Consider the following 25,468-nt stretch of genomic DNA (forward strand, 5'->3'; position numbering starts at 1 on the left):
CTGACAATGTGCACTTTAACCACATGTGATTTTTTTTCTATTACAAATCTTAAATTGTGGAGTACAGAGGCAAATAAATAAATGATGGGTCTTTATCCCAAACATTATGGAGGGCACTGTAAATAATAAAGACAGCCACTGAGATATAGCTAAATTCCACTTTAGTGAAAAATTGTTAATAACCAAATGGTAAAAGTTTGAGTGCATATCTCCATGCAAATGGATTTATTTGCTGAAAATAAAGCAAACCAATTATAAATGTTTATCATGGTTAAATGTAAAATGCAGTTGTCTGAAATTACAAAGTAAGATCTTGTCAACTTAATGTGATATATAACGTAGTTCACTGATTACATTTTTCATTCTTATCTAAGACAATAATAAAATCTTAACTATTGTGGTGTCCAACTAGAGGATTCCAACATCAAATTAATCTATTTAACGAAGATAAATTATTTGAAGCTTGAAGCACGACACGATTAAAAATTGATTGTGGACTTTGATGTTAATTAAACAACTTTAAATTCTGTTTGAAACCAAATTTACCAAAATCAACATTCCAGGATATGTTGAGACGACAACAAAAATGTACAAAAATTAACAGTTGCAAAAAAAACGTAATGATGTAAGAAAGCCATCAATATGGCAAGAACTGAAGACCGACACATCTTCTTTTACCCATCAAATACATAATATGGTCCAACATCCATTTATTTTCTCTTAATAGCTGTATCTCAGTTGGCAGACATTCACTCATGAATCACTGCAACAACAAAGCGCTCTAGTTAATTTGTCCTTTAATGACTGTTTCATTCACTGTAATGAAGGTTAGGGAATATTATTGGAGAATGATTTTCAAACACAGATCCATGAAAACCAGTAACATATAGCAGTATTTTTGATTGGATTAACAGGGATGAAGTCAGTGATCCCAGTAAGCTATTTAAAAAAATGAGAATACACCTTTCAAACACCTGCACCCTTCCATTGGCATCAATGGCCATTGAATGAATGATTTAACTTTCAGGCTGTATGCTTCACCTTGTCAAAGCAAGTGTGGTTTGTTCGTGATTTACTGCATCCAAACTTTATGGTGAAGGACAATATCTCACATTCCTCATCTGGCACTCATGAATGCTTCTCCACATTTGATTTTAAGAAGAGCTTCCTGCCTCTAGTCTCTGCCAGGAAATGATTTTAGGCCAATTGAAAGAATTACAACTGAAGGCAAAGTACAGAGCACAGTGATGCATTATGGAAAGCCAGGACACGGGATTCCCCCTTGTGGTTACACAGTTTAAAATTTTAATTAGAATGCATGGGGATGAAGGGACTGACTAAGTCAAGGAAGATTGTTTTTAAGAGGGTGGAGGTCAAGCGTTAAAAAAGTCAGTTGGTCAATCAAAACATACATAACATTCAAAAGTGGTGCAGCCAGAGTGAAACAGCGGGACGAGGATAAAAACAGAAATAGAACTTTAAATAATACTAGACCAAGTGGACCCGTTGGGTCCAAACCTCTTCTTCACCCCTCCCCCCCTTCCTCCCCCATCGGCTTCACCCCACCCTCCCCTCCCCCTTCACCCCTTCCCCATCCCTCACCCCATTCCCCCTCTCCTCTCCTCTCCCCTCCCCATCCCCCGACCTTCTCCCCCGCCCCATCCCTCCCCTTCACCCCTCCTTCACCCCTCCCCCACCCCTCGCCCCTCCCCCCTCCCCTTCACCCATCCTCCCTCCACCCATCCCCCCTCCCTGCACTACCCTCTCCCCCCTCCCCTTCACCCCTCCACTTCCCCCCCCCTCCCCGCCCCCTCCACCTCCTCCCCCCTCGGCCCAACCATGGACCCGTTGCCGGGGGGGGGGGGGGAGTGCCCCCGTAGCTGTGGGCGGGCAAGGGGGGGACAGGGAAAAGACACTGACCACGGTCCTGTTTCTCCTGTGGGCCTCTCCTGCGGGCCGGGCGTGGAGCCGAAGCGTCTCCTGCAGCTCAGCTGCGATCTGCGGCGAACGGTATGGACCTATTGCCGGGCAGGAAGTGTCTCCCGGGGCCATGGGTGGGCGAGAGATGACAGGGAGAACGCACTGACCTCGGCCCCATTTCTCCTGCGGGCCAGGTGTGGAGACGAAGCCTCTCCTGCAGCTCAGCTGCGAGGACGGCCATCTTGTGGATCCTCTGCCGCCGTGCAGCACCATGGGACGAAGGTCAGGAGCAGGGCATGCCGGGAAGAGCGCCGGTCCTCGGGGGGGGGGGGGGGAGCGCATTTATTAAAGTTTATTAGGTAAATTGTTTTTTTAAAGTAACAAAAGTGGGTTTATTCAGACCATGGGGGAATGGTGAGTAGGGTGGGCCTAAAAATGTCGCGCTGTCGTGTACCGTTTTGGCTGTGTAGAGGGCATGGTACACACATAAAGACATAAACATATAAACACAAACAAACCGAGAGTTTAAGTAATATATAGATATATAGATGGGCGTTAAAAGTTAACAAATAAAGCCATCCGAAAATCTCATTGTGAAAATGATTTAGTTTACTGAAGTTCAAAAATAAATTAACTTTCACATTATTTATTCACCTTGCCCCAATCAAAAGATCATATAATTTGCATCTACATTTCCCAGTTCTCATTTATACAGATGTAGAGGGACATTACCAGGGAAATGACACTGTTTTAAAGTGATTCAAAGTAGTTCATGGTCTCATACAACACACCCATCTGTTCTGCAGTTGACAGCTTATTTTCAAGTCATAGATCTTATGATCGTTATTTGGTTTCATTCCCAGATCTTTAAAATAGAGAAACCAGATTACATATATCAGTGAAGAGAAAAGGAAATTTCAATGTTGCAGATTTTAAAGTACAATCTATATTATTCAATTCCAAACTTCAATTCTCAAAACTTCATCCTACATAATTTTGAACTTGTTTATTCACAAAATGCTGGAGTAACTCAGCAGGTCAGGCAGCATCTCAGGAGAGAAGGAATGGGTGACGTTTCGGGTCGAGACCCTTCTTCAGACTTTTGAACTTTGAACTTGTATCATCAGTATAGTTGGTACATATCTTCACCCAAAAACTCCACTGATCATAGCTATTTATCGTCTGTTACAAATCATTCATGGGAAAACTAATTTCAAATCAAAGATCAATAGTGATAAGCATTTCTCTGAAGGGACCAGTTATCCACACACTGAATGGTACACTTCCAATCCATGAAGGCTCAAAGTGGCAAACTAAATAAGTGCTCTGATTGTGACATTACTTTGTACAGAGATTACATATTTATTTGAAAGATAACTAAGAACATGTACACTAGTAAATTATCTATAGCTCTCCAGTATTTAGAGCATATCAGCATTACAAGTATTTCCTGTTGCTCGCTCATTTGTGAAAACCTTTAAAACTATGGTTACTGATTTGAAGCCTGTTTGCACTATCAATGCACAGTCATTATAAATGTGAACGTTCATAAAACCTGACGGGAAATATGTCATTTAACGAAATATTCTTTAGGCATGGTTGCCCATTTTTAATTATCACCATATTTAATTTTGCAACATAGGATGGCTAAACAGATAATACGGCAAGGCTCAGGAAGCACGGGTAACGTATAATCGCTGGCTGACCTGTATCAACATCTTCAAAATATTGTTCAGATCACTGTGGAAAGGATGTTTAACCCTTGCTCTTTGTAACTTCTGCAAATGATTTGAACGTGGATGTAGGAGGAATGTAGGAGGAATGATCAGCATTTTTGCAGAAGACACACAGATTGGTTGAGTTGTTGACATTGTGGAGGGTAGCATATACATCTGCAATCTTAACTCCGTTTTTCTCTATTCCCACACATTTCCTGATCTGTTGGGCATATCGGGATCTTGGTTTTATAGAAAATAGGTGCAGGAGGAGGCTATTTGGCTCTTTGAGCCATTCATTGTGATCATGGCTGATCATCCACAATCAGTAACCTGTGCCTGCCTTCTCCCCATATCCCTTGATTCAGTTTTAGTTATGGTTCACAACAGCTCACAGCTTTTACATACCCCTTTATTTTCTCTCTCTGTGTCTTCATTAATCCATCAACCAGCTAACTTCATTTAAAAAAAGCATCTCAGCAACCCTAGCTTCATCCTATTAGACATATTCCTTTTGCCCTATCCATTCCTTTCCTGCACTCTATGTAACTTAAATCTAGCCTGTGTTTTTTCTACTTTCCCTGTTCTGAAAAAGGGATTAACCTCAAACATTCACCATTTATTTTTCAACATTAGCCATTTATTTTTCAACATTTTTAACCACTTATTTTTCAGCTGCCTGATTTGCTAAGTATTCAAAGCATTTTTTTGATTTTATGTCAGATTTCCAGCATCTGCAATCTTCTGATTTCCAGCTATTGTTGTTTCACTATTAAAAACTGCCTTATCAGTTTACCTATTGATATCGAAGCTAGATACAAAAAGCTGGATTAACTCAGCAGGCCAGACAGCATCTCTGGAGAAAAGGAATAGGTTTAAACCAGCATCTGCAGAAGGCGGCTCAACCGTGGCTAACGAGAGAAATTAGGAATAGTGTTAAATCCAAGGAAGAGGCATATAAATTTTCCAAAGGAAGCAGCAAACTGGAGGACTAGAAGAAATTTAGAATTCAACAGAAGACAAAGAGTTTAATTAAGAGGGGGAAAATAGAGCATGAAAGAAAGCTTGCGGGGAATATAAAAACTGACTGTAAAAGCTTATATAGATATGTGAAGAGAAAAAGATTATTGAAGACAAATGTAGGTCACCTGTCAGAAACAGGTGAATTTATAATGGGAACCAAGGAAATGGCTGAACAGTTAAACAAGTACTTTGGTTCTGTCTTCACTAAGGAAGACCCAAACAATCTCCCAGAAATACTAGGGGGCCAAGGATCCAGTGCGAGGGAGGAACTGAAGGGAATCTACATTAGTCAGGAAATGGTGTTAGGTAAACTGTTGGACTGAAGGCAGATAAATCCCCAGGGCCTGATGGTCTGCATCCCAGAGTACTCAAGGAGGTAGCCCTAGAAATCATTGATGCATTTGTGATCATTTTCTGATGTTCTCTCAACTCTGGATCAGTTCCTGTGGACTGGAGGATAGTTAATGTAACCCCACTTTTTAAGAAAGGAGGGCCAGAGAAAACGGAATTATAGACCAGTTAGCCTGACATTGGTAGTGGGGAAGATGCGTGAATCGATTATTAAAGATGTAATAGCAGCGCATTTGGAAAGCAGTGACAGGATCGGTCAAAGTCAGCATAGATTTATGAAGAGGAAATGATGTTTGATTAATCTGGAATTTTTTGATGATGTAACAAGTAGAAAGGATAAGTGAGAGCCAGTGGATATAGTCTATATGGACTTTCAAAAGACTTTGACAAGGTCCCACACAAGAGATTCGTGTGCAAAATTAGAGCACATGGCATTGGGGGTAGGGTATTGACATGGACAGAGAACTGGTTGGCAGACAGTAAACAAAGAGTAGGAATTAACAGGTCCTTTTCAGAGTGACAGGTAGTGACTAGTGGGGTGCCGCAAGACTCAGTGCTGGGACCCCAATTATTCACAATATATATTAACGATTTAGACGAGGGAATTAAATGTGACATCTTCAAGTTTGTGGAAGACATAAAGCTGAGTGGTTAGTGTGAGCTGTGGGAGGATACTATGAGGCTGCAGAGTGACTTGGTTAGGTTGGGTGAGTGGGCAGATGCATGGCAGACGCAGTATAATATGGATAAATGTGAGGTTATCCACTTTGGTGGCAAGAACAAGAAGGTAGATTATTATCTGAATAGTGTCAGATTAGGAAAAGGGGAGGTGCAACGAGATCTGGGTGTCCTTGTACATCAGTCACTGAAAGTAAGCATGCAGATACAGCAGGCAGTGAAGAAAGCTAATGGCATGTTGGCCTTCATAGCGAGAGGATTTGAGTATAGGAGCAAGGAGGTCCTACTGCAGTTGTACGGGGCCCTGGTGACACCACACCTGGAGTATTGTGTGCACTTATGGTCTCATAATTTAAGGAAGGACATTCTTGCTATTAAGGAAGTGCAGCGTAGATTTACCAGGTTAATTCCCGGCATGGCGGGACTGACATATGATGAAAGAATGGATCGACGGGGCTTATATTCACTGGAATTTAGAAGGATGAGAGGGGATCTTATAGAAACATATAATATTATTAAGGGATTGGACAGGCTAGATGCAGGAAAAATGTTCCCGATGTTGGGGGAGTCCAGAACCAGGGGTCACAGTTTAAGAAAAAGGGATAGGCCATTTAGGACAGAGATGAGGAAAAACTTTTTCACCCAGATTGTTGTGAATCTGTGGAATTCCCTACCATAGAAGGCAGTGGAGGCCAATTCACTGGATGTTTTCCAGAGAGTTAGATATAGCTCTTAGGGCTAACAGAACCAAGGGATATGGGGGGAAAGCAGGTACGGGGCACTGATTTTTTCTGATCAGCCATGATCATATTGAATGGTAGTGCTGGCTCAAAGGGTTGAATGACCTACTCCTGCATCTATTTTCTGTGTTTCTATGCAGTTCCTTTCTACCTATTGATGTCCCTTTCCGACACCATTTGGGACCTTCACACAGATAACTTTCTCACTTATTTAGGATACATTACTCTATTTTTGACTGTCAAAAATTGTAACTGTATCTGCCAAGTGTTCAATACTGACTTTGTGGCACCTCATTCATACATACATTTCTGGCAGAACAACAGGTCAAAATAATAAAGAGGAATTATCTAAGTTCAGAAATCATGGTGTAGAGCATTTGAGGGAAAAGTGTTATAGATATTAAACTTAATGAAAATAGCATATAATTACACAAAGCCTCAGGATATGCCAGAAGACTGGAGAGAATAAAACAAAGCAGTGCACCACAAGATTAATATGGATAGAAAAAACTGCTGCAGGAAATAAAGCTAGTCAGAAAAATAAAAACATAGGAAAAATTTGCATACATTTTCAAAAGAAAGGAGTTCACAAAATGAGCATTGGCCCTAAAGAAATTAAGACTGGAAAATTAACAATGGAAAATAAGGAGTTGACTCTATTGGAAACATGGGTAAATGGAATTAGATTTGATAGGGCATCTCGGTGGCACCCTGTCTATTCTCCTTATGATCTATACACCTCTATAAGATGGTGGCACGGTAGCGCAGCGGTAGAGTTGCTGCTTTACAGCGAATGCAGCGCCGGAGACTCAGGTTCGATCCTGACTACGGGTGCTGCACTGTAAGGAGTTTGTACGTTCTCCCCGTGACCTGCGTGGGTTTTCTCCGAGATCTTCGGTTTCCTCCCACACTCCAAAGACGTACAGGTATGTAGGTTAATTGGCTGGGTAAATGTAAAAATTGTCCCTAGTGGGTGTAGGATAGTGTTAATGTACGGGGATCGCTGGGCGGCACGGACTTGGAGGGCCGAAAAGGCCTGTTTCCGGCTGTATATACATGATATGATATGATATGATCACCCATCATCTTCCTGTGCTCTTAGAAATAAACCCCTAGTCTGCCTAAGCACTCCCTGTAGCTCAGGCCCTCGAGTCCTGGCCACATCTTCATCAATCTCCTCTGTACTCCTTCCAGCTTAGTAGCATCTTTTTTTACAGCAGGGAGACCAAAACTGAACACAATTCACCCACATTTTGTATAACTGTAACATAATGTTCACTTCTACAATCAATTCTCTTACTGTTGATGGCCAATGTGCCAAAAGCTGCCTTCACTTTCCTATCTACCTTTAACGCTGCTTTCAGAGAACAGAAAGTTGTACTCCTAGATCCAATTGTTCTACAACTCTCCCCAGGACCTGTGAAGGTCTGGCCCTGGGTTGACCTCATAATGCAGCGCCTCACACTTATTTGAAATAAACTCCACTTGCTGTTCCTCTCCAAAGGAAATTAAGTCGGCTTCAACCTTGAAATAGATTTAGGGAAATTAAAGATCAGTTATTGGCAGGATGACAATGTATATGTAAGCAGAATGGTACAGCTAAAGTAATTAAATAGATTAGACAAAAATGGTTTGATTTTTTCCACTCAATTAGCAGATATGACTATCATTGGCAGGACAATGATTTGAAACCTGAAATCAATCTAGCATTGTAAAACAGAATAGAGTGTAGTCTCTTTCACCCTACCTTCCAACAGATTGAAAAATCTTGCTGAATTAAATATAAATTAAAACCAGATTTTTGGAAACCGACCTCCTACAAATTAGTAAAAATTTGCAATCAAAATAAACCAATGTCTTAAAACACATGGAACACGCACAGAAGCTTAGTATAAATGGATTAATCGTATTGATTTATGCCATAGGCGGTTTGTAACTTATTTGATCAAGTAAAATCTTGCTCAGAAATTCAAAAATGAAATCAAACATTAGATTTCCAGAAAAAAATCTAGTGCAGACTGCAATAGGAGCTTAGAGTCATACAACATGGAAACAGGCCCTTCATCGCAACCTGCCCACACTGAGCAACATGTCCCATCTTCACTAGTCCCACCTGCTTATGTTTGGCCCATATCCTTCTAAACCTATCCTATCAATGTACTTGTCTAAATGCTTCTTAAACGTTGCAAGAGCTTGCTGTGAAACAAGGAGTAACAAAAGGAGATTTAATCACAATGGCAAAGCAAACACCTCAGAAGAGCTTGATAAAAATTGTAAAAATTGTAAAAAAACACTTCAGAGTCACATCTCAAAGCAATTAAATTATGATCCCTGAAGTACTTGGAGACTATTTGTAATTACAGTAATGACCAGCAGATCTCCTGTAGTTACTTGGTGAATCATTAGGCACACAGATATCATTAACAAGAGAAACTACAATGGCAGAAAGAGCAAGAAGAAACATGTAATACCTGCAGGAAGTATACAGTATATGCAAGCTCATGATTGCAGACATACAAATTTGCTTGGGTATCTGCAATGGTTTGGTAGCTTTAATCAGCGGTGAGTAACTTGCCTTATAATACAAAACCTTTACTTAATCTGCAATATACAATCAGGCAGCTGATATGATATTGCCCTGAGTGTATGTAGTTCCATCGACCTGAGAAGTTCCCAGAATCAAGGACAAATTAACCCATGAGAATGGAACCCCATTTGCCACTTTAAATGCTCATTCCCTCCATCACCAAACACAATGACTGCAGTGTACACAGTCTGTAGAATGTCTACACTATTTCAACAAGAACTTCTAACACTAAAGACAACTCTCCAGAGCAATCTCTGGAGGATTCCCAATTGTATGCCATGTTGAGCTGGAAACATATAGGTCTTTCCCACGTTACGCCATCACCGAGAAATATTCATATGCCAAACTGTTCCTAACCAGAACTGTTCGTAAGTCAGAAGTGAACACAAACAGTGTATGGGAGAGGATCACAGATGCTGGCATATTTGTCCCATTGGTCTCCCAAATGGCTTGCTTGTATGTACAGGCTGACAATAAGTCGGCTGTTCGTAACCTGGGGAGGACCTGCATCACTGTTCCTTCATTGTTGCTGCGTCTAAAGGCTAAATTCCCTTTCCTTCACGACAGCACGTCCCTTCATTAGGAAGGCGGCAATTATTCACAGAAATAGCTCATCACCACTTTCATAAGACCAATTGGGCAATGCTCAGAAAACCAAAAAAAACGAATGAATGAAAAATAGGTTTAGAGACTGGTGGTTATTTTCCAGAAAGTCATCACATTTTCTGGACAGATGTTTAGTTGGCCGGCTGGCTGTTCATTGAGAAGCTATGATATTCATAATATTTTTTCAGAGATGGAGGGAAGTATAATCCTGGCTTGCTGAATTATCAAGGGAGAAAACAATCAAATTGAAGAAACTGTTTACAGTAAAGTGCACCACAGTATCATGTAGATTGAAATCCCACAATTCAGGTATTTGATAGCAAGGACAATGCACAAAAAACATATTTTCATATTTACTCAAACTTGAATCTCACGCACAACCTTCTTGTTATTTTATTGAAATTCTGCAAAGCCGGATATTTTTATAAGATGATGAACTATAACCTAACAGAAGGCTATTTGTAAAATAAAAGGGGGTAAATAGAATTACATGACAGCACAACAAATAACACACATTCTATTCATATGGGCAAAAGTGCTCCAATCACACAAAAATTAAGTTGTTTGGATTACAGGAATTGGAAGTTTTATTCCTTCCCCTGCTCAATTTAATGTTGTTAATAAACAGATAAACATTGGATATTATGGCTTCAACACATCACTACGAACAATAGAAATTAAAAAAATGTATTTCCTACCGCTTTGTCCCGGAGCCTTTCCCCATGGATAAGAAAATCATCACAAGCACAGTCATCCAGATGAACTTTAAAAACAGTGACACAGCTGAGGCCGCCCCCTCCTAGTGGCACCCAACCTCCACTCGAGTCATCACGGGTCATCACCACTGCTCGCACGCGTGCAAAGTAACTATCGCTGCAAAGAAAAAGAACATACATTAGATTAATTTCAGCAAATTCATTTTCCTATCCCCACCTACATTTTCTTCCCAGATTGTTCAATTTTTACAATCAGTTATTTGCATTAATGTTTCCATAAATACAGAATACAGTTTTGCACCGTGTCAGGGAAGGACCCGAAGGACAATTACTCTTAAGCATCCAAACAGGACTTCCTTAGAGTAACGTGACTGAAATCAGGATATTGGCAGGATGGGGGGGGGGGGGGGGGGGGGGGTTACCATGCTGCTCAGGCAAAAACTAAAATATAACTTCCAGTAATTACAAAATACTGATATTTAAATTAAGATGGGGATGCTGGGAAATCCAAATAGATTCAAAGAGTCAGTGCAGAAAGTCAGACAGCATGGAAACAAACCCTTCAGCCCAACTCACCATGGCGACCAAGATACACATTCTAAGCTAGTCCCATTGCCCACATTTGAGAAACATCCCTCTAATCCATTCCTGTCCAGGCACCTGTCCAAATGTTCTTTATATGTTGTTATTGTACCTGCCTCGACCAGTTCCTCTGGCAGTTCATTCCATATACCCGCCACCCTGCGTGAAAAAAATTGCTCCTCAAAACCCTTTTAAATGTTTCCTCTTTTACCATAATGCTGTGCCTTTAAGTTGTTGATTCCCTACCCTGGGGAAAAGACTCTGTACATTCAAAGATATACACAAAATGCTGGAGTAACTCAACGGGGCAGGCAGCATCTCTGGAGAGAAGGAATGGGTGATGCTTCGGGTCGAGACCCTTCTTCAGATTGATGTCAGGGGAGTGGGAGGTACATAGATAAGGTAGTGTATAGATAAGGAAGCATAATGTGTGAAAACAGGACAAAGGGAATAGAGATCAAGGAAAATGTAGCATAGATCATTGTTAATTGGGAGAAGGTAATAACAAAGCAGAGATAAAATGTAGTTGGAGTCAGTAAGACTGGTCAGAGAACTGGGAAGGGGGAGGATATGGAGTAGAGAGAGGGAAAGCAAGGGTTACTTGAAATTAGAGAAGTAATGTTCATACAACTGGGGTGTAAACTGCCCAAGCGAAATACGAGGTGCTGTTCCTCCAATTTGCGCTGGGCCTCACTCTGACAATGGAGGAGGCCCAGGACAGAATGGTCAGTGTGGGAACGGGAGGGGGAATTAAAATGTTTAGCAAGTGGGAGATCAGGTAGGTTTAGGCGGACTAAGCGGAGGTGTTCAGTGAAATGATCGCCGAGTCTGCGCTTGGTCTCCACAGGAGTCTACACCTGGAACAGTGGATACAGTAGATGAGGTTGGAGGAGGTGCAAGTGAACCTCTGCCTCACATGAAAAGACTGTCAAGATTCTTGGATGGAGTAGAGGGGGGAAGTATAGGGACAGGTGATGCATCTCCTGTGGTTGCAGGGGAAAGTACCTGGGGAGGGAGAGGTTTGGGTGGGCAAGGACGAGTCGACCAGGGAGTTGCGGAGCAAACAGTCCCTGCGGAAAGGGGTGGAGATGGGAAGATGTGGCCAGTAGTGGGATCCCGCTGGAGGTGGCGAAGATGTCAAAGGATTATGTGCTGTATGCGACAGGTGATGGGGTGGAAGGCAAGGACAAGGGGGACTCTGTCCATGTTACGAATGGGGGAGGGGGAGCAAGAGCGGAGCTGCGGAATATCAAGGAGACCCTAGTGAGGGCCCAATTTATAATGGAAGAGGGGAACCCCTGTTCCCTAAAGAATGAGGACATCTCCGATGACCTGGTATGGAACACCTCATCTTGGGCGCAGATGCGGCGTAGACGGAGGAATTGGGAGTAGAGGAAAGAGTAGAGGAAGAAATGTAGTCTGGATAGCTATGGGAATCATGGGAGCTCTGTACATTCGCCCTATCTATTCCCTTCATGATTTTATTCACTTCTATAAGATCACGTCTCAGTCTCCTGTACTACAAGGAATGAAGTCCTAGCCTACCCAACCACCCCCATTAGCTCAGGCCCTCGTGTCGAGACAACATACTCGCAAATCTTTTCGGCTTTCTTGAGCAAAACACAAAGTGTTGGAGTAACTCTGCGTGTCAGGCAGTGTCTCTGGAGGTCATGGATACCTGATGTTTGGATCAGGAAAATGAAACATTGCCTATCCCTACCCAATGACATTTTATTTTCAGCTTAATGACATCTTTCCTGTAGCAAGGTGACCAAATGTAAAACAGTACTCCAAATGCGGTCTCGTCAAACCTTGTACAACTGTAAATAACATCCCAACTTTTATGTGCAATTCTCTGATTGATCAAGGCCATCGCGCCAAAAGCCTTCTTCACCACCCTATCTACTTGATGATGTTATCTACTATATTAGATAGTTATGTAAACCTAGCTACGATATCTGTCCAATTTAGGCAAGTGGTATTCATATAAAACTGAAAAGGGATACAAAATAATATTTCTAAATCTCATACCTTCAACTGGGAAACTGACATTTGCATACCATTTTCCACCCCTCGTGGGATTTTATTTCATGAAGGTTAAAGCGTCTATGCAAACAATAGAAGTTTGCATTTCATATTCAAGGTTTTGAAAAGTCGTTTAAAAGCTATTTCTCTCCCCATTGATAATAGCTGACCATCACCAGCATTTTACATTTTACAAATTCAAATGTATTTGTGCAATAATAAACAAAAATAAAAACAAAATAAAACTTATTTCTGGCAAAATTATGTCAACTTTTCTTCATGCAGCCTAAACAGCCAGACAATGCTTTCAAACTGTCAGTACTGTACTCAATTTTCAGAAAAGGGTCATTATCATTTGCCTATTATATCTAAAGTTTTAAAACATCCATTTCCTCAAACTCTTGAAAATATGATTTGTGAAAGAGCATTTTATACAGGGGACTCAATTAAGCATCTTAAATTGTTGACTGTTACATAAAGGTAAAATTAATACAGGCTTTTTAATTTATTTGGGAAGGTGATGATAATAAACAGTCTTTTAGATCCTTTGGTATATTTACCAATAAACCATCTCCCATTTTCCTTCTTTCTTTGCCTCCTAATTTATTGGGTAACATTCATTGGGCTGGCACTGAACAACAGGGAACAAAGTAGGCATTCTTTGTATGTAATCTGACATAAGGCAACTGAATTAACTGGAGGTGTAGGGAAAATGCCAATGTATCTTCTCTGTATGCCCCCCATGGCTTTTAATTTCTGCCAGGTTTTGGTCCAAATCATTTTTTAATCCAAGCTGTGTCTTCTCAATCAAAGATTTAATTTTTACACTAACAATAGTGAATGTTTAGTGAAAATTGCACTTAAGTACTTTTTTGTCTGTTGCAATCACATCTAAAACAAAGTCAAGCAAAGATTAATTTTCCACAAGTATTCATTTGTCCCTCTATTATGTTAGTGTGCTCAAGTTGAGGTGATAGAAGTATCATTTTGTCATTATCCAATATTATTTCAGCAAAATCATGATCGACTCAAAACCATTGCCATTTGGATTATTGATTTGAAAATTAAATGTTAGATTATCTGAAACCATGAAACATTTTCAGTCGCCTAGCTACAGAATAAATCATCCTTTCAAAAACACAAACCGTCTCTAAAAAATAGGAGGGTCATTACCCAGTTGATTATAAACAAACTTAAAAACAAGTTGACTTGGCAATGAGACACTCTTGCACCTTGCTCCTTATTGAAGAACAAGATCTAACCAGGTGAGGTAATCAATTAAATTATGAAAAGCTGTTTTACTAGGCAAGTGAGTTAATATTCAACTTTCATTAATAAAAGCAAACCAACAATAAGGTAAAAAGTCTGCAGATAAAATTGCTAAAATTAAATGAAGTCCTCAAATGCATGGAACGAGGAAAGCAAAAATATTTAAAATTACATTTCATGAACATTTATTTTCTTCCCCAACCCCCGCCCCACTATCAATATTACTGAGAAGACAACTGCATGCCATTTGCCTCTGAACCAACAGCATCCAAAACAAATGACTTTATCATCATCTTACAACTGTTAAGACCTTTGTACAAATTTAGTGCTTCAGTTCAAACATGATCACAATGACTACGTATTAAAACGTATCTTTTTGTCTTAACGTACTTTGGAATGAAATGGAAGGCATCTTGCAAATATAAATATTTCTTTTCTTACTGATTTCATCTTAATTTATCTTTTCCTGAAAGTGTACTTTAAATATTACTGGTGTTAACAAGTGATCCACTATCTGTATTTGATAAAATCAAGCACTCAATGTTACTAATGACACTAACCACTGAATAACCAGGTATTTTATTTTGTAGGTAACTCGTTTCTTCCTTCTAATGTATTGTGCTGTGATCAAAGAGCGAGCAATACCACAATTAAACCATGTACATTTAAATTAATTATTTCAAATCACAGCAAGAACCAGGAAACCAGAACCCAAATCAATCACACCAAAAGGTAAGAGTAGCCATCTTTCAACCACTGTCTGAAACCCAATTTGCCCATACCAGCTCTCTGGTCAAAAGTCAATCCAAGCATGTGAAGGTCGCATCACTAATTTATGTGCTTTTAGCATTCCTAGTAAATCAAGTACTAAAGCATAATACAATGCCCTCCATAATGTTTGGGACAAAGACCCATCATTTATTTATTTGCCTCTGTATTCCACAAATTGAGATTTGTAATAGGAAAAAATCACATGTGGTTAAAGTGCACATTGTCAGATTTTATTAAAGGCCATTTTTATACATTTTGGTTTCACCATGTAGAAAATACAGCCGTGTTTATACATAGTTCCACCCCCCACCCCCCATTTCAGGGCACCATAATGTTTGGGAGACATGGCTTCACAGGTGTTTGGAACTGCTCAGGTGTGTTTATTTGCCTCCTTAATGCAGGAGGCATTTACTGCACCTAGTCTTTCCTCCAATCTTTCCATCACCTTTGGAAACTTTTATTGCTGTTTATCAACATGAGGACCAAAGTTGTGCCAACGAAAGTCAAAGAAGCCATGATGAGACTGAGAAACAAGAATTAAACTGTTAAGAGACTTCAGCCAAACCTTACGCTTACCAAAATCAACTGTTTGGAACATCATTAAGAAGAAAGAGAGTACTGGTGAGCTTACTAATCGCAAAGGGACTGGCAGGCCAAGGAAGACCTCCACAGCTGATGACAGAATAATTCTCTCTATAATAAAGAAATATCCCCAAACACCTGTCCGACGGATCAGAAACACTCTTCAGGTGTGGATTTGCCAATGACCACTGTGCGCAGAAGACTTCTTGAACAGAAATAGAGGCTACACTGCAAGATGCAAACCACTGGTTAGCTGCAAAGATAGGTTGGCCAGGTTACAGTTTGCCAAGAACTACATAAAAGAGCAACTGCAGTTCTGGAAAAAGGTCTTGTGGAAAGATATAATTAATTTATATCAGAGTGATGGCAAGAGCAAAGTATGGAGGAGAGAAGGAAATGCCCAAGATCTAAAGCCTACCACCTCATCTGTGAAACACGTGGTGGGGGGTTATGGCCTGGGCATGTATGGCTGATGAAGGTACTGGCTCACTTATCTTCATTGATGATACAACTGCTAATGGTGGTAGCATAATGAATTCTGAAGTGTATAGACATATCCGATCTGCTCAAGTTCAATTAAATGCCTTACAACTCATTGGCCGAAGGTTCATTCTACAACAAGACAATGATCCCAAACATACTGCTAAAGCAATAAAGCTAAAAAAATGGACAATTCTTGAGTGGCCATGTCAATCGCCCGATCTGAACCCAACTGAGCATGTCTTTTATATGCTGAAGAGAAAACTGAAGGGGACTAGCCCCCAAAACAAGCATAAGCTAAAGATAGCTGCAATACAGGCCTGGCAGAGTATCACCAGAGAAGACACCGAGCAACTGGTAATGTCCATAAATCGCAGACCAAGTAGTCATTGCATGCAAAGGATATGCAACAAAATACTAAACATGACTACTTTCATTTACATGACAGTGCTGTGTCCCAAACATTATGGTGCCCTGAAATGGGGGAACTATGTATAAACACTGCTGTAATTTCTACATGGTGAAACCAAAATGTATAAAAATGGCCTTTATTAAAATCTGACAATGTGTTACATGTGATTGTTTTCTATTACAAATCTCAAATTGTGGTTTTGAGGCAAATAAATAAATGATGGGTCTTTGTCCCAAACATTATGGAGGGCACTGGAATTGCACTGCTATTTCAATGTTGTACCGAGGTTTATTGACTAAACCATTACATTCAATTATGCACAATGCTCATTTGCACTGATGTCTGGAAAAGCTGTGGGAAGATTTAATTATTTATATTACAGACAATTTTTGTTCCTTTCAGAACAGCACAGCATAGGAACAGGCCCATCAGCTCATGATATCTATGTTGACCACATTGCCAATTTAAACTAATGGCTTTGGCCTGAACATGGTCTACATCCCATATTTTCGACTGAATCCTTTGACAACCTTCCTCACCATCCGCAACTCAACATTTTTTGTATTGTCTGCAAACTTACTTATCAGCCCACTAGAAAGCATTTTATCAGGATGCATCACATCATGTTTTGGGAATAGCTCCATCCGAGACCGCAAGAAATTGCAAAGAGTTCTGGACACAGCCAGACCATAATGCAAACCACTCTTTCTTCCATTGACTCTATCTACATTTCACGCTGCCTCAGCAAAGCCACCAGCAAAATTAAGGATGAGTCTAACCCTGTTCATTCCCTCTTCTCCCTTCTCCCATCAGGCAAAAGGGAGAGAAATGTGAAAACACACACCTTCATATTCAGGAACAGGTTCTTCCCTGCTGTTATCAGGGAACTGAACCATCTAGGGGGTGGTACCAGTGGATGGGGAGCACGAGATGCAGCAGAGCTCAAAAAACAAAGGATCTGCCAAGCAACTATCAGTCAGTCAGTGAAGCAAAATCAATAAACCAAATACAATTTGAATGTCACTTGGAGATGTTTTTGAATTAATGGAAACAAGTAAAAAATGACTTGCTGATGCTGGAAATCTGATTTTTTTTTGTGATACAGCATGAAAACAGGCCTTCAGCCCACCTAGTCTGTGTCAACCAATTGTCACTGGTACACTAGTTCTATCCTATACACAAGGGACAATTTACTGAAGCAAATTAACCTACAAACCTACATGTGTTTGGAATGTGGGAAGAAACCAGAGCATGCAGAGGAAACGCACATGGTCTCATTGAGAACATACAAACTCCATATAGACAGCACCTGTAGTCAGGATCAAACCCGGGTCTCTGTAAGGTTGCAACTGCACGCTGTGCCTCCTTTTAAAACATGCAATTTTGGAAATACTCAAGTCAGGCATCATCTCTGGTGAGAAAAACAGAATTAATGTTTCAGGTTGATGGATGACCTTACTTTGGAACCAGAAAGGGTTAGAGGACAAACATATTTTAAGGAATGGAGAGAACAAGTGAATGTCCAAGATGAAGATAGACACAAAAAGCTGGAGTAACTCAGCACGACAGGCAGCATCTCTGGAGAGAAGGAATGGGTGATATTTTGGGTCGAGACCCTTCTTCAGACTAGTTAGTTTCCTATATGTTAGTTTTCTGAATGTCTTTGGCAGGTTGAAGACCAAGAAAGACAAGATGGTGGCAGCACCAGCTGAGAGAAAGTGGAAAACGTTTGTTCACTGCAGGTGGTCTATCTGGGGGAGACGTAAAGAGAAGATAGATGATAACAAAAGAAAATCAAAAACATTCTCACATATCTCCTTATTTACTTTTCCACGCAAATCGGCTGAAATAAGTAAGCTTTCATTCAGCCTGTCCGACTGAGTAATTTACAGATGAAATTGTGTTTAATTTTAAGGAGATGGAAGATCTTGATGAAGTTATAGAGAGCTGGTGAGGGGATTTGGACTTAAGACATTTGATAAAATTTTCAACAGGGATACGGTTCATGCATTAATAGTCATAGTGGCAGCATGGATGAGAAAATATCCAAGCTACAGAAGCAGTTGTATGTTCGATTTGGAACATATAAAGCGGCTTCTCCAGAAGACTTTGCGGGGACCTGGGAAAGTACCTGGGGAGGGGGTGGTTTGGGTGGGAAGGGACGAGTGGACCAGGGAGTTATGGAGGGGACGGTCTCTCTGGAAAGCAGAAAGGGGTGGAGATGGGAAGATGTGGCCAGTAGTGGGATGTAAAAACTATATCCCCTACTCCCAATTCCTCTGTCTACCCCGCATCTGCGCCCAGGATGAGGTGTCTCATACTAGGGCATCAGAGATGTCCTTATTCTTTAGGAAACAGGGGTTCCCCTCTTCCATTATAGATGAGGCTCTCACTAGGGTCTCCTCTATATCCCACAGCTCCGCTCTTGCTCCCCCTCTCCCCATTCGTAACCAGGCCAGAGTCGCCCTTGTCCTCACCTTCTATCCCATTAGCCGTCGCATACACCAAATTATCCTCCAACATTTCACCCAGCGGTATGAACATTGACTTCTCTAATTCATAGTTCCCCTCCCCCTTCCCAATTCTCCCACTAATTTTCCTGTCTCCTACTACATCCCATCTTTGTCTGGCCCCCTCCCCTGACATCAGTCCGAAGAAGGGCCTCGACCCGAAACATCACCCATTCCTTCTCTCCATAGATTCTGCCTGACCCGCTGAGTTACTCCAGCATTTTGTGTCTACCTTCGATTTAAACCAGCATCTGCAGTTTTCTTTCCTTTATAAAGCACTGGCTCGGTCACAACTGGAGTATGGTTTCTAATTCTGGACAATGTACTTTTAGAAGGATGTGAAGACCTTGGAAAGGGTGTAGAAAATGTTTACCAGGGATGAGGAAAAGACTGGAAAACAGGGGGTGTTCTCCCACGGGCAGAATTTTTTCCCAATTGATAATCATCAGGGTTCTAATTACAGTAGATAGAACAAAATTTCCCATTAGTAAAAGGATCGTGAAACACAGATTTAAATTGGCTGGGTAAATAACTAATAGCTGCACTAGGAAACTACTTACTAAAAAATTGAGGTGAGTGTCCAACATAAAATGGGTCTGCAAGGTTACAGAGATGGATTAAATTGTGGCTTTCGAAAAAGAACGATCGGTATGCGAAAGAAATGCATTAGAAAGAAATGCATTTGAAAGGGGAACGACAGGGGAGTAGACTAACTACATTGTTTTACGAGTCAGCTAGGATAGACTAGGACAAAATGACCTCCTTCTGTGCTAATACCATTCCATTATTATGGCATTCTGTACCCAACCTGGAAAGGTTCATTTTTGACACAACACTTCATAAAGAATCCCAGCCTCCATTTTAATTTAATATATGCATTCATACCTAGCCATGCATTTCTATCCACATTCTAATCTTTTACTAGTGCACTTTCCCCATTCCCTTATGCAAATGATATTTAACAATTAAGCCCTTTCTTTCTAGAATATACATTCCATTAACGTTTATAATCCTAACTGGATATTGGGAAAGCAGAAGGAAACTATCACATAGAATGCATTGATCAAATGCTACCCACACATCATCTAGCCCCATAGCAGACCTTGATCTTCAGTAACCTTGTACTCCCCTGCTATTGGATAAAGACCCAGCTCTGCCAAGTGTGTGCAGCGATTGTTATGCAATTGCTATCCCACATTAAAAGACATCATCCACAGGGAACGCCAATTCAATAAGTCCCCTGGAGCTGATCAACTGTATCCTCGGACAATGTAGGAAGCTCGGTCAGAAATTGTAGACACACTGGCAGAGATATTTGTACCATCCATAGCAAATGGTGAGGTGCCAAAAGAGTGGAGGGTGGTTCACGCTGTGTCTCTATTTAAGAAAGGCTGCATGGAAAAGCCTGGGAACTACAGACCAATGAGCCTTACGTCATTGTCATTAGCATAAGTCATTAGCGGGGATTCTGAGAGATAATATCAACATGCATTTTGAAGGACAAGGATTAATTAGGGATAGTGAGCATGGGAAATCATGCCTCATTAACTTGAATGGCCAGCTTTTGGTGGACAGTTTGTTTTTCAGACTGTAAGCTTGTAACAATTGGTGTACTCAAGGTGCTGTCTGGTTGCACTGTCGTTTGATATTTATATTAACAAGTTGGATGTGAATGTCCGTGACATGGTCAGTAAATTTGCAGATGACATTAAAATTGATGGTGTCGTAGACAGTGAAGGTTATCTAAGATTATAATGGATCGTGAACAACAGAACCAATGGGCCAAAGATTGGTAGATGGAGTTTAAATCAAGTAAATGCAACGTGTTGCAGCTTGGTAGAACCACGAAAGAACTTATACAGTAAATCGTAGAGGATTATTGTAGATTTGAGAGACCTATTTCTATGAATGTGGCAACACAAGTAAACAGGGTGGTGAAGGAGGCATTCTGCACGCTTGCCTTCACCGGTCAAGGGTATTGAGTACAGGAATTAGGATGTCGGTAAGCCACATTTGGAGTATAGTATACAGTTCTGGCCGCCTTGCTATCGGAAGGATGTAATTAAATTGGAAAGGGTGCAACCAAATTTTCCCTGGTTTCTGATCATTCTGTCACTCAATTTTAAATACCTTAATTAAATATCTGCTCAGCCTTGCCAGGCCACCATTTCCCCATCATTCAAGTTAAACAAATTATTGATCCCGCCACATTGTTTGAAAGATTATACAACATTTGCAGTCCAATAATCCTCTGGCAACATTCCACAGCTAGGAAGGATTGTAGAATTATAGTCAAAGCCTACTCAATTTCTTCTCGTACTCTTTTAACAGCCCAGGATACATTTCACCCACGTCTGGCCATTTTTAGATTGTCAAAGAATCAAAATCCGTAACATTTCCTCTTTTGCCTTATTTACTCCTTCCATTTTTAACACCCCATCTTCCTTTATCCACTTGAATAGACAGGAAGTGACAAAAAAAAATCTATTTTCAGAATGGTATGCCTGGTCTTCAACAAAACTAAAACGGCTGTTATAAGTCACAGTTCCTTATTCAAAAGTTTTGGCAAGTGAACACTACATTTCTCAAGTTCAGCCATCAAAAATCCCAATCGTTCTAACTTCTTCTTGCAGTCAACTTTTATCTCAGTTTATTTTGGGGGCACTAATGACTGTCGCATGTGCACATAAGGAGATGAAGACGCGAAATGTAAACATGACCAATGCGAGGCGAGATCCGAGACTGCAGGGCTGAATTCTGGGCAAAATTCATCCATTACACCCAAGGGATGATGGTGATGGAAGGTAGGAGAGGTTTGTAGGAAATTGTACATAGTTCTCAATTACAATAAATCTTTGCTATAATGGACTACATGAGGGGAGATAGTGTCCATTATTGCCGATTGTCCGCTATAACCGAATAAGGGGGTTAATATGTACAGCAAAATTGAAAAAAACAGCCAACATACATTACACAATAAACAGTAAAGGACGCAAAATACATAATACCTTGAGACGGTACAGTGGCATTACAGCACTAGAGACCAGAATTTGATCCTGATCTTGGGTGCTCCCTATGACACAGTGGGTTTCCTCCGGGTGCTCCGCTTCACCAGTTCTATCCTACATACTAAGGACATTTCGAAGTGTGTAGGATGGAACTATTAGAAATACAATGTGGGAGGAAAGATAGAACTAGTACAGTTGTTCTATCCTATGCATTGTGAACTGTCTGTAGTGTGTAGGTTAGAACTAGTATACAAGTGATTGTTGGTCGGCGCAGACTCGATGTTTCTACACTGTATCTCTGGAGAAAAGGGATAGGTGACATTTTAGGTTGAGACATTTCTTCAGACTGAGAGTCAAGGAAGGGGGAAATGTTCCCTCTGTGATTTAGATTCCCTCTGAGCACTAGCAGTTTTTCCTTGCATTCTTATTGCTGTTTTAGCAGTAATTTTTTATTTTAACAATTTAAATAGATATAAGACTTTTTTTTAATGACTCTTAAATGCTATGGTAATGTTTGTATAATCTGTTATTGTATGCAATTTACATCCACAATAATTTCTTCAGCTTTTCAACATATTCCCTTCCCTTTTCAGCTGAGTTTTCACAAATATTCAGTGATGTTGTGATCATGATTTTAAATATTTTTTTCTTCCTGATCAATGTCATTGTTTGGCACAAACAGGCAACATTTACTCCTCTCCTTTTGGTATCTGCACTCATTGCACAGCACTCTAGTTCAGTTATGGTTTAACTGTACCCAAGATTTCTTTGTGAAACTAATTTCATAACAATTAAACTTCAAATTAATTAGAAATGTAAATGAGATTCATTTTGAGGCACAATATCAGATTCCTGCCAAAACATATTAAGATCTCCAGAATCAAAATGCCAATATAATCTAACAGTTCCTACCAAATGCCAATGGAAGAGAAAAGTTTCTTAAGCAACAAAAAATATGCTAGCGGAACTCAGTGGACCAAGTAACATTGGTGGTGATGGGAGGGTGGGGGGAGTTATTGGCAACATTCTGGAGTGAAATCTTGCATCGGGATGGAGAGTGGAGGGGGACAGTAGCCAGTATAAAGAGAGGGAGAGTGGAGACTCAGGAGCCAGTGGCTGATTGGTAGGTGGAGATTGGGCGAAGGATGATAGGCAGTTGAAATCAGGTAGGGGAAGTGGCGAGGTGGAGTTGGGAGATGGAGGTAGAGGCAGAGGCAGGCATGAAAAAACGCTGATGGAGCCAGATAAGGTGAAGGGAGGGTAAAGGTGGAGACAGCTAAGAGAGTGATAAACAGGAACACAAGTGTCACCAGTGGTGGGATCTGATAGGGAAGGTGATAATGAGAACTACAAAGGCCACTTATTTCACAAAATGCTGGAGTATCTCAGCAGGCCAGGCAGCATCTCAAGAGAGAAGGAATGGGTGACGTTTCGGGTCGAGACCCTTCTTCAGACTGGTCTCGACCTGAAACGTCACCCATTCCTTCTCTCCTGAGATGCTGCCTGACCTGCTGAGTTACTCCAGCATTTTGTGAAATAAATACCTTCGATTTGTACCAGCATCTGCAGTTATTTTCTTACACTACAAAGGCCATCCTTGTTGCAAGCATTTCAACTTCCTTTCCCAATTCCACACTGGTCCATCCGTCCTCAGCCTTTTGATTGAATGATTGAATACTTTATTGTCACACGTGACAAGTCACAGTGAAATTCTTTGCCTGCATACCCTAGGTATGCAAATAGTCCCCCATAAAGGGTGCTTGCAAAGTTATAAATTCCCCCTCCCCCTTTGTTCTTTCCTTTCCCCCCTGGCAATCCCCCCCAGGGTGGTAGGTTCCTGGAATGTGATGCCTGGGGTGGTGGTGAAGCCAGATGCATGGATATACATGAAAAGGAGAGATGTAGACCATGCAGATGAGATTGTTATGTTAAGCTCAGCACAGTCCTGTGGGCCGAAGGGCCGGTTCCCCTGTTGTACTTTTTTATGTTCTTTCTACATTTTTTCTAACCATTGCCTAACTGGAATTTTAAGCATTCAAATAAATTAAACCATACACTATAAAAAAGACAATTGCATGGTCAAATCAGCTGCTCATATTTGGTGAACTATCTACAGTATATCATGGCAGTTCCTCCAGCAACCTTTGAGATAATCGTCAGCACCCATTCAAGATACACACCATCCCAAGCAAATGACATCAATGGTCCTTCAATGCCACATGGGGCAATATCCTAGACTACCCTTCCTTTCCATGCTGTCAAAGTAACTTCACCACATGACTACAGCAAATTAAAATGAACTACTTTCTCCAGAGAATAAATGCCAGCAGTGACTGCCTTTCAAAAGCATTAAATTCTCAACCTTCCATCAGAGAAGTACTGAAAATTGAGGCTGTTCACTGCCTTGCTGTCTAGAGTCTGTATGCAATTCCCCAAAGAAGTGATTTGTACATGTTGACACCCCCCCCCCCCCCCCCCCACCATACCCATAGGCAGATGTACAACATTGTCTATGTTTTTTCCATCATTTTATCTTGCAACCCCTTGCACACCGGGGGCGCCGCCAGCGATGGCAGCCTCGCCAACAGTCTGTCTGTCTTTTCATCGTTTTTGTTATTTTTAGTGTGTTTTAAAAAGTATGTGTTAATGTTCTCTGGTTTGTTTTATGTGGGAGGTGGAGAAGGGGGTCGGGGAAAACTTTTTTCAATCTCTTATCTTGCTGGAGATGCGATTTTTTTCCGGATCGTATCTCTGGTCACACTGCGGCCTAACATCATGGAGCTGGCGGCCTTGCTTGAGACCGATTTTGAGCCCCACCGCGGGACCGTGGATTTACCATCGGAACCTCCGATTCCTTGCTTGGGATCGACGTTCCAACCATGGCCTGCAGACTTCAATATCGAGGAGCTCGCACTCTCAGGTAGAGACTGATTTTGGGAAGCTCCAAGTCACAGGAAGTTCGACTAGCCCCGATCTGTGGTCCAATCGCCCGGCACGGTGAGCCGAGATCCCCCCCAATGCGGAGGGCTCGACCGCCGGCAATGGGAGCCAAGATCGCCCCAACAACGGAAGGTTCGAGTGCCCCGATCGTGGGGGAAGAAAGAAGGGAAGAAGATTGAACCTTTTTTGCTTTCCATCACAATGAGGAATGTGGGGGAGTCGCTGTGGTGGATGTTCATGTTAAATAATTATTTGGGTGTCTTGTTGCTCTTTATTGGTATGACTGTATGGCAAATCAAATTCCTCATATGTTGCACATCATACTTGGCTAAAAAATGACTATTATGATTATGATTCCTTCTCGATTCTATCACACTCATCTCTCCCCGGCTTCTAATTCATTTTCCACCTGCTTGCTCTCTCCAAAGGTACAGCCACTATCTAACTGAAATGAACCCCCCTCCTCAAGTCTAACATTGATCTTAGTTAAAACAGTCATGATCTAGAACTTTAATTTTAAACTTTTCAGAAACATTCTTTATTTTCTGACAAA

General features: G+C 41.0%; 1 protein-coding gene across 2 annotated transcripts in view; it reads right to left on the reverse strand.

The window, feature by feature from the left end:
* The window catches only part of spred1 (sprouty related EVH1 domain containing 1), a 69,435-nt gene that overhangs the window by 33,056 nt on the left and 10,911 nt on the right, over window positions 1-25,468 (reverse strand). For both annotated transcript variants that reach the window (XM_078406385.1, XM_078406386.1), the window contains exon 2: window positions 10,319-10,493. In XM_078406385.1, coding sequence (XP_078262511.1) covers window positions 10,319-10,493 — 175 coding nt within the window. The remainder of the gene's footprint in view (window positions 1-10,318; window positions 10,494-25,468) is intronic.

Source organism: Rhinoraja longicauda, chromosome 10 (genome assembly GCF_053455715.1).
Source record: "Rhinoraja longicauda isolate Sanriku21f chromosome 10, sRhiLon1.1, whole genome shotgun sequence".
Taxonomy (NCBI): Eukaryota; Metazoa; Chordata; class Chondrichthyes; order Rajiformes; family Arhynchobatidae; genus Rhinoraja; species Rhinoraja longicauda.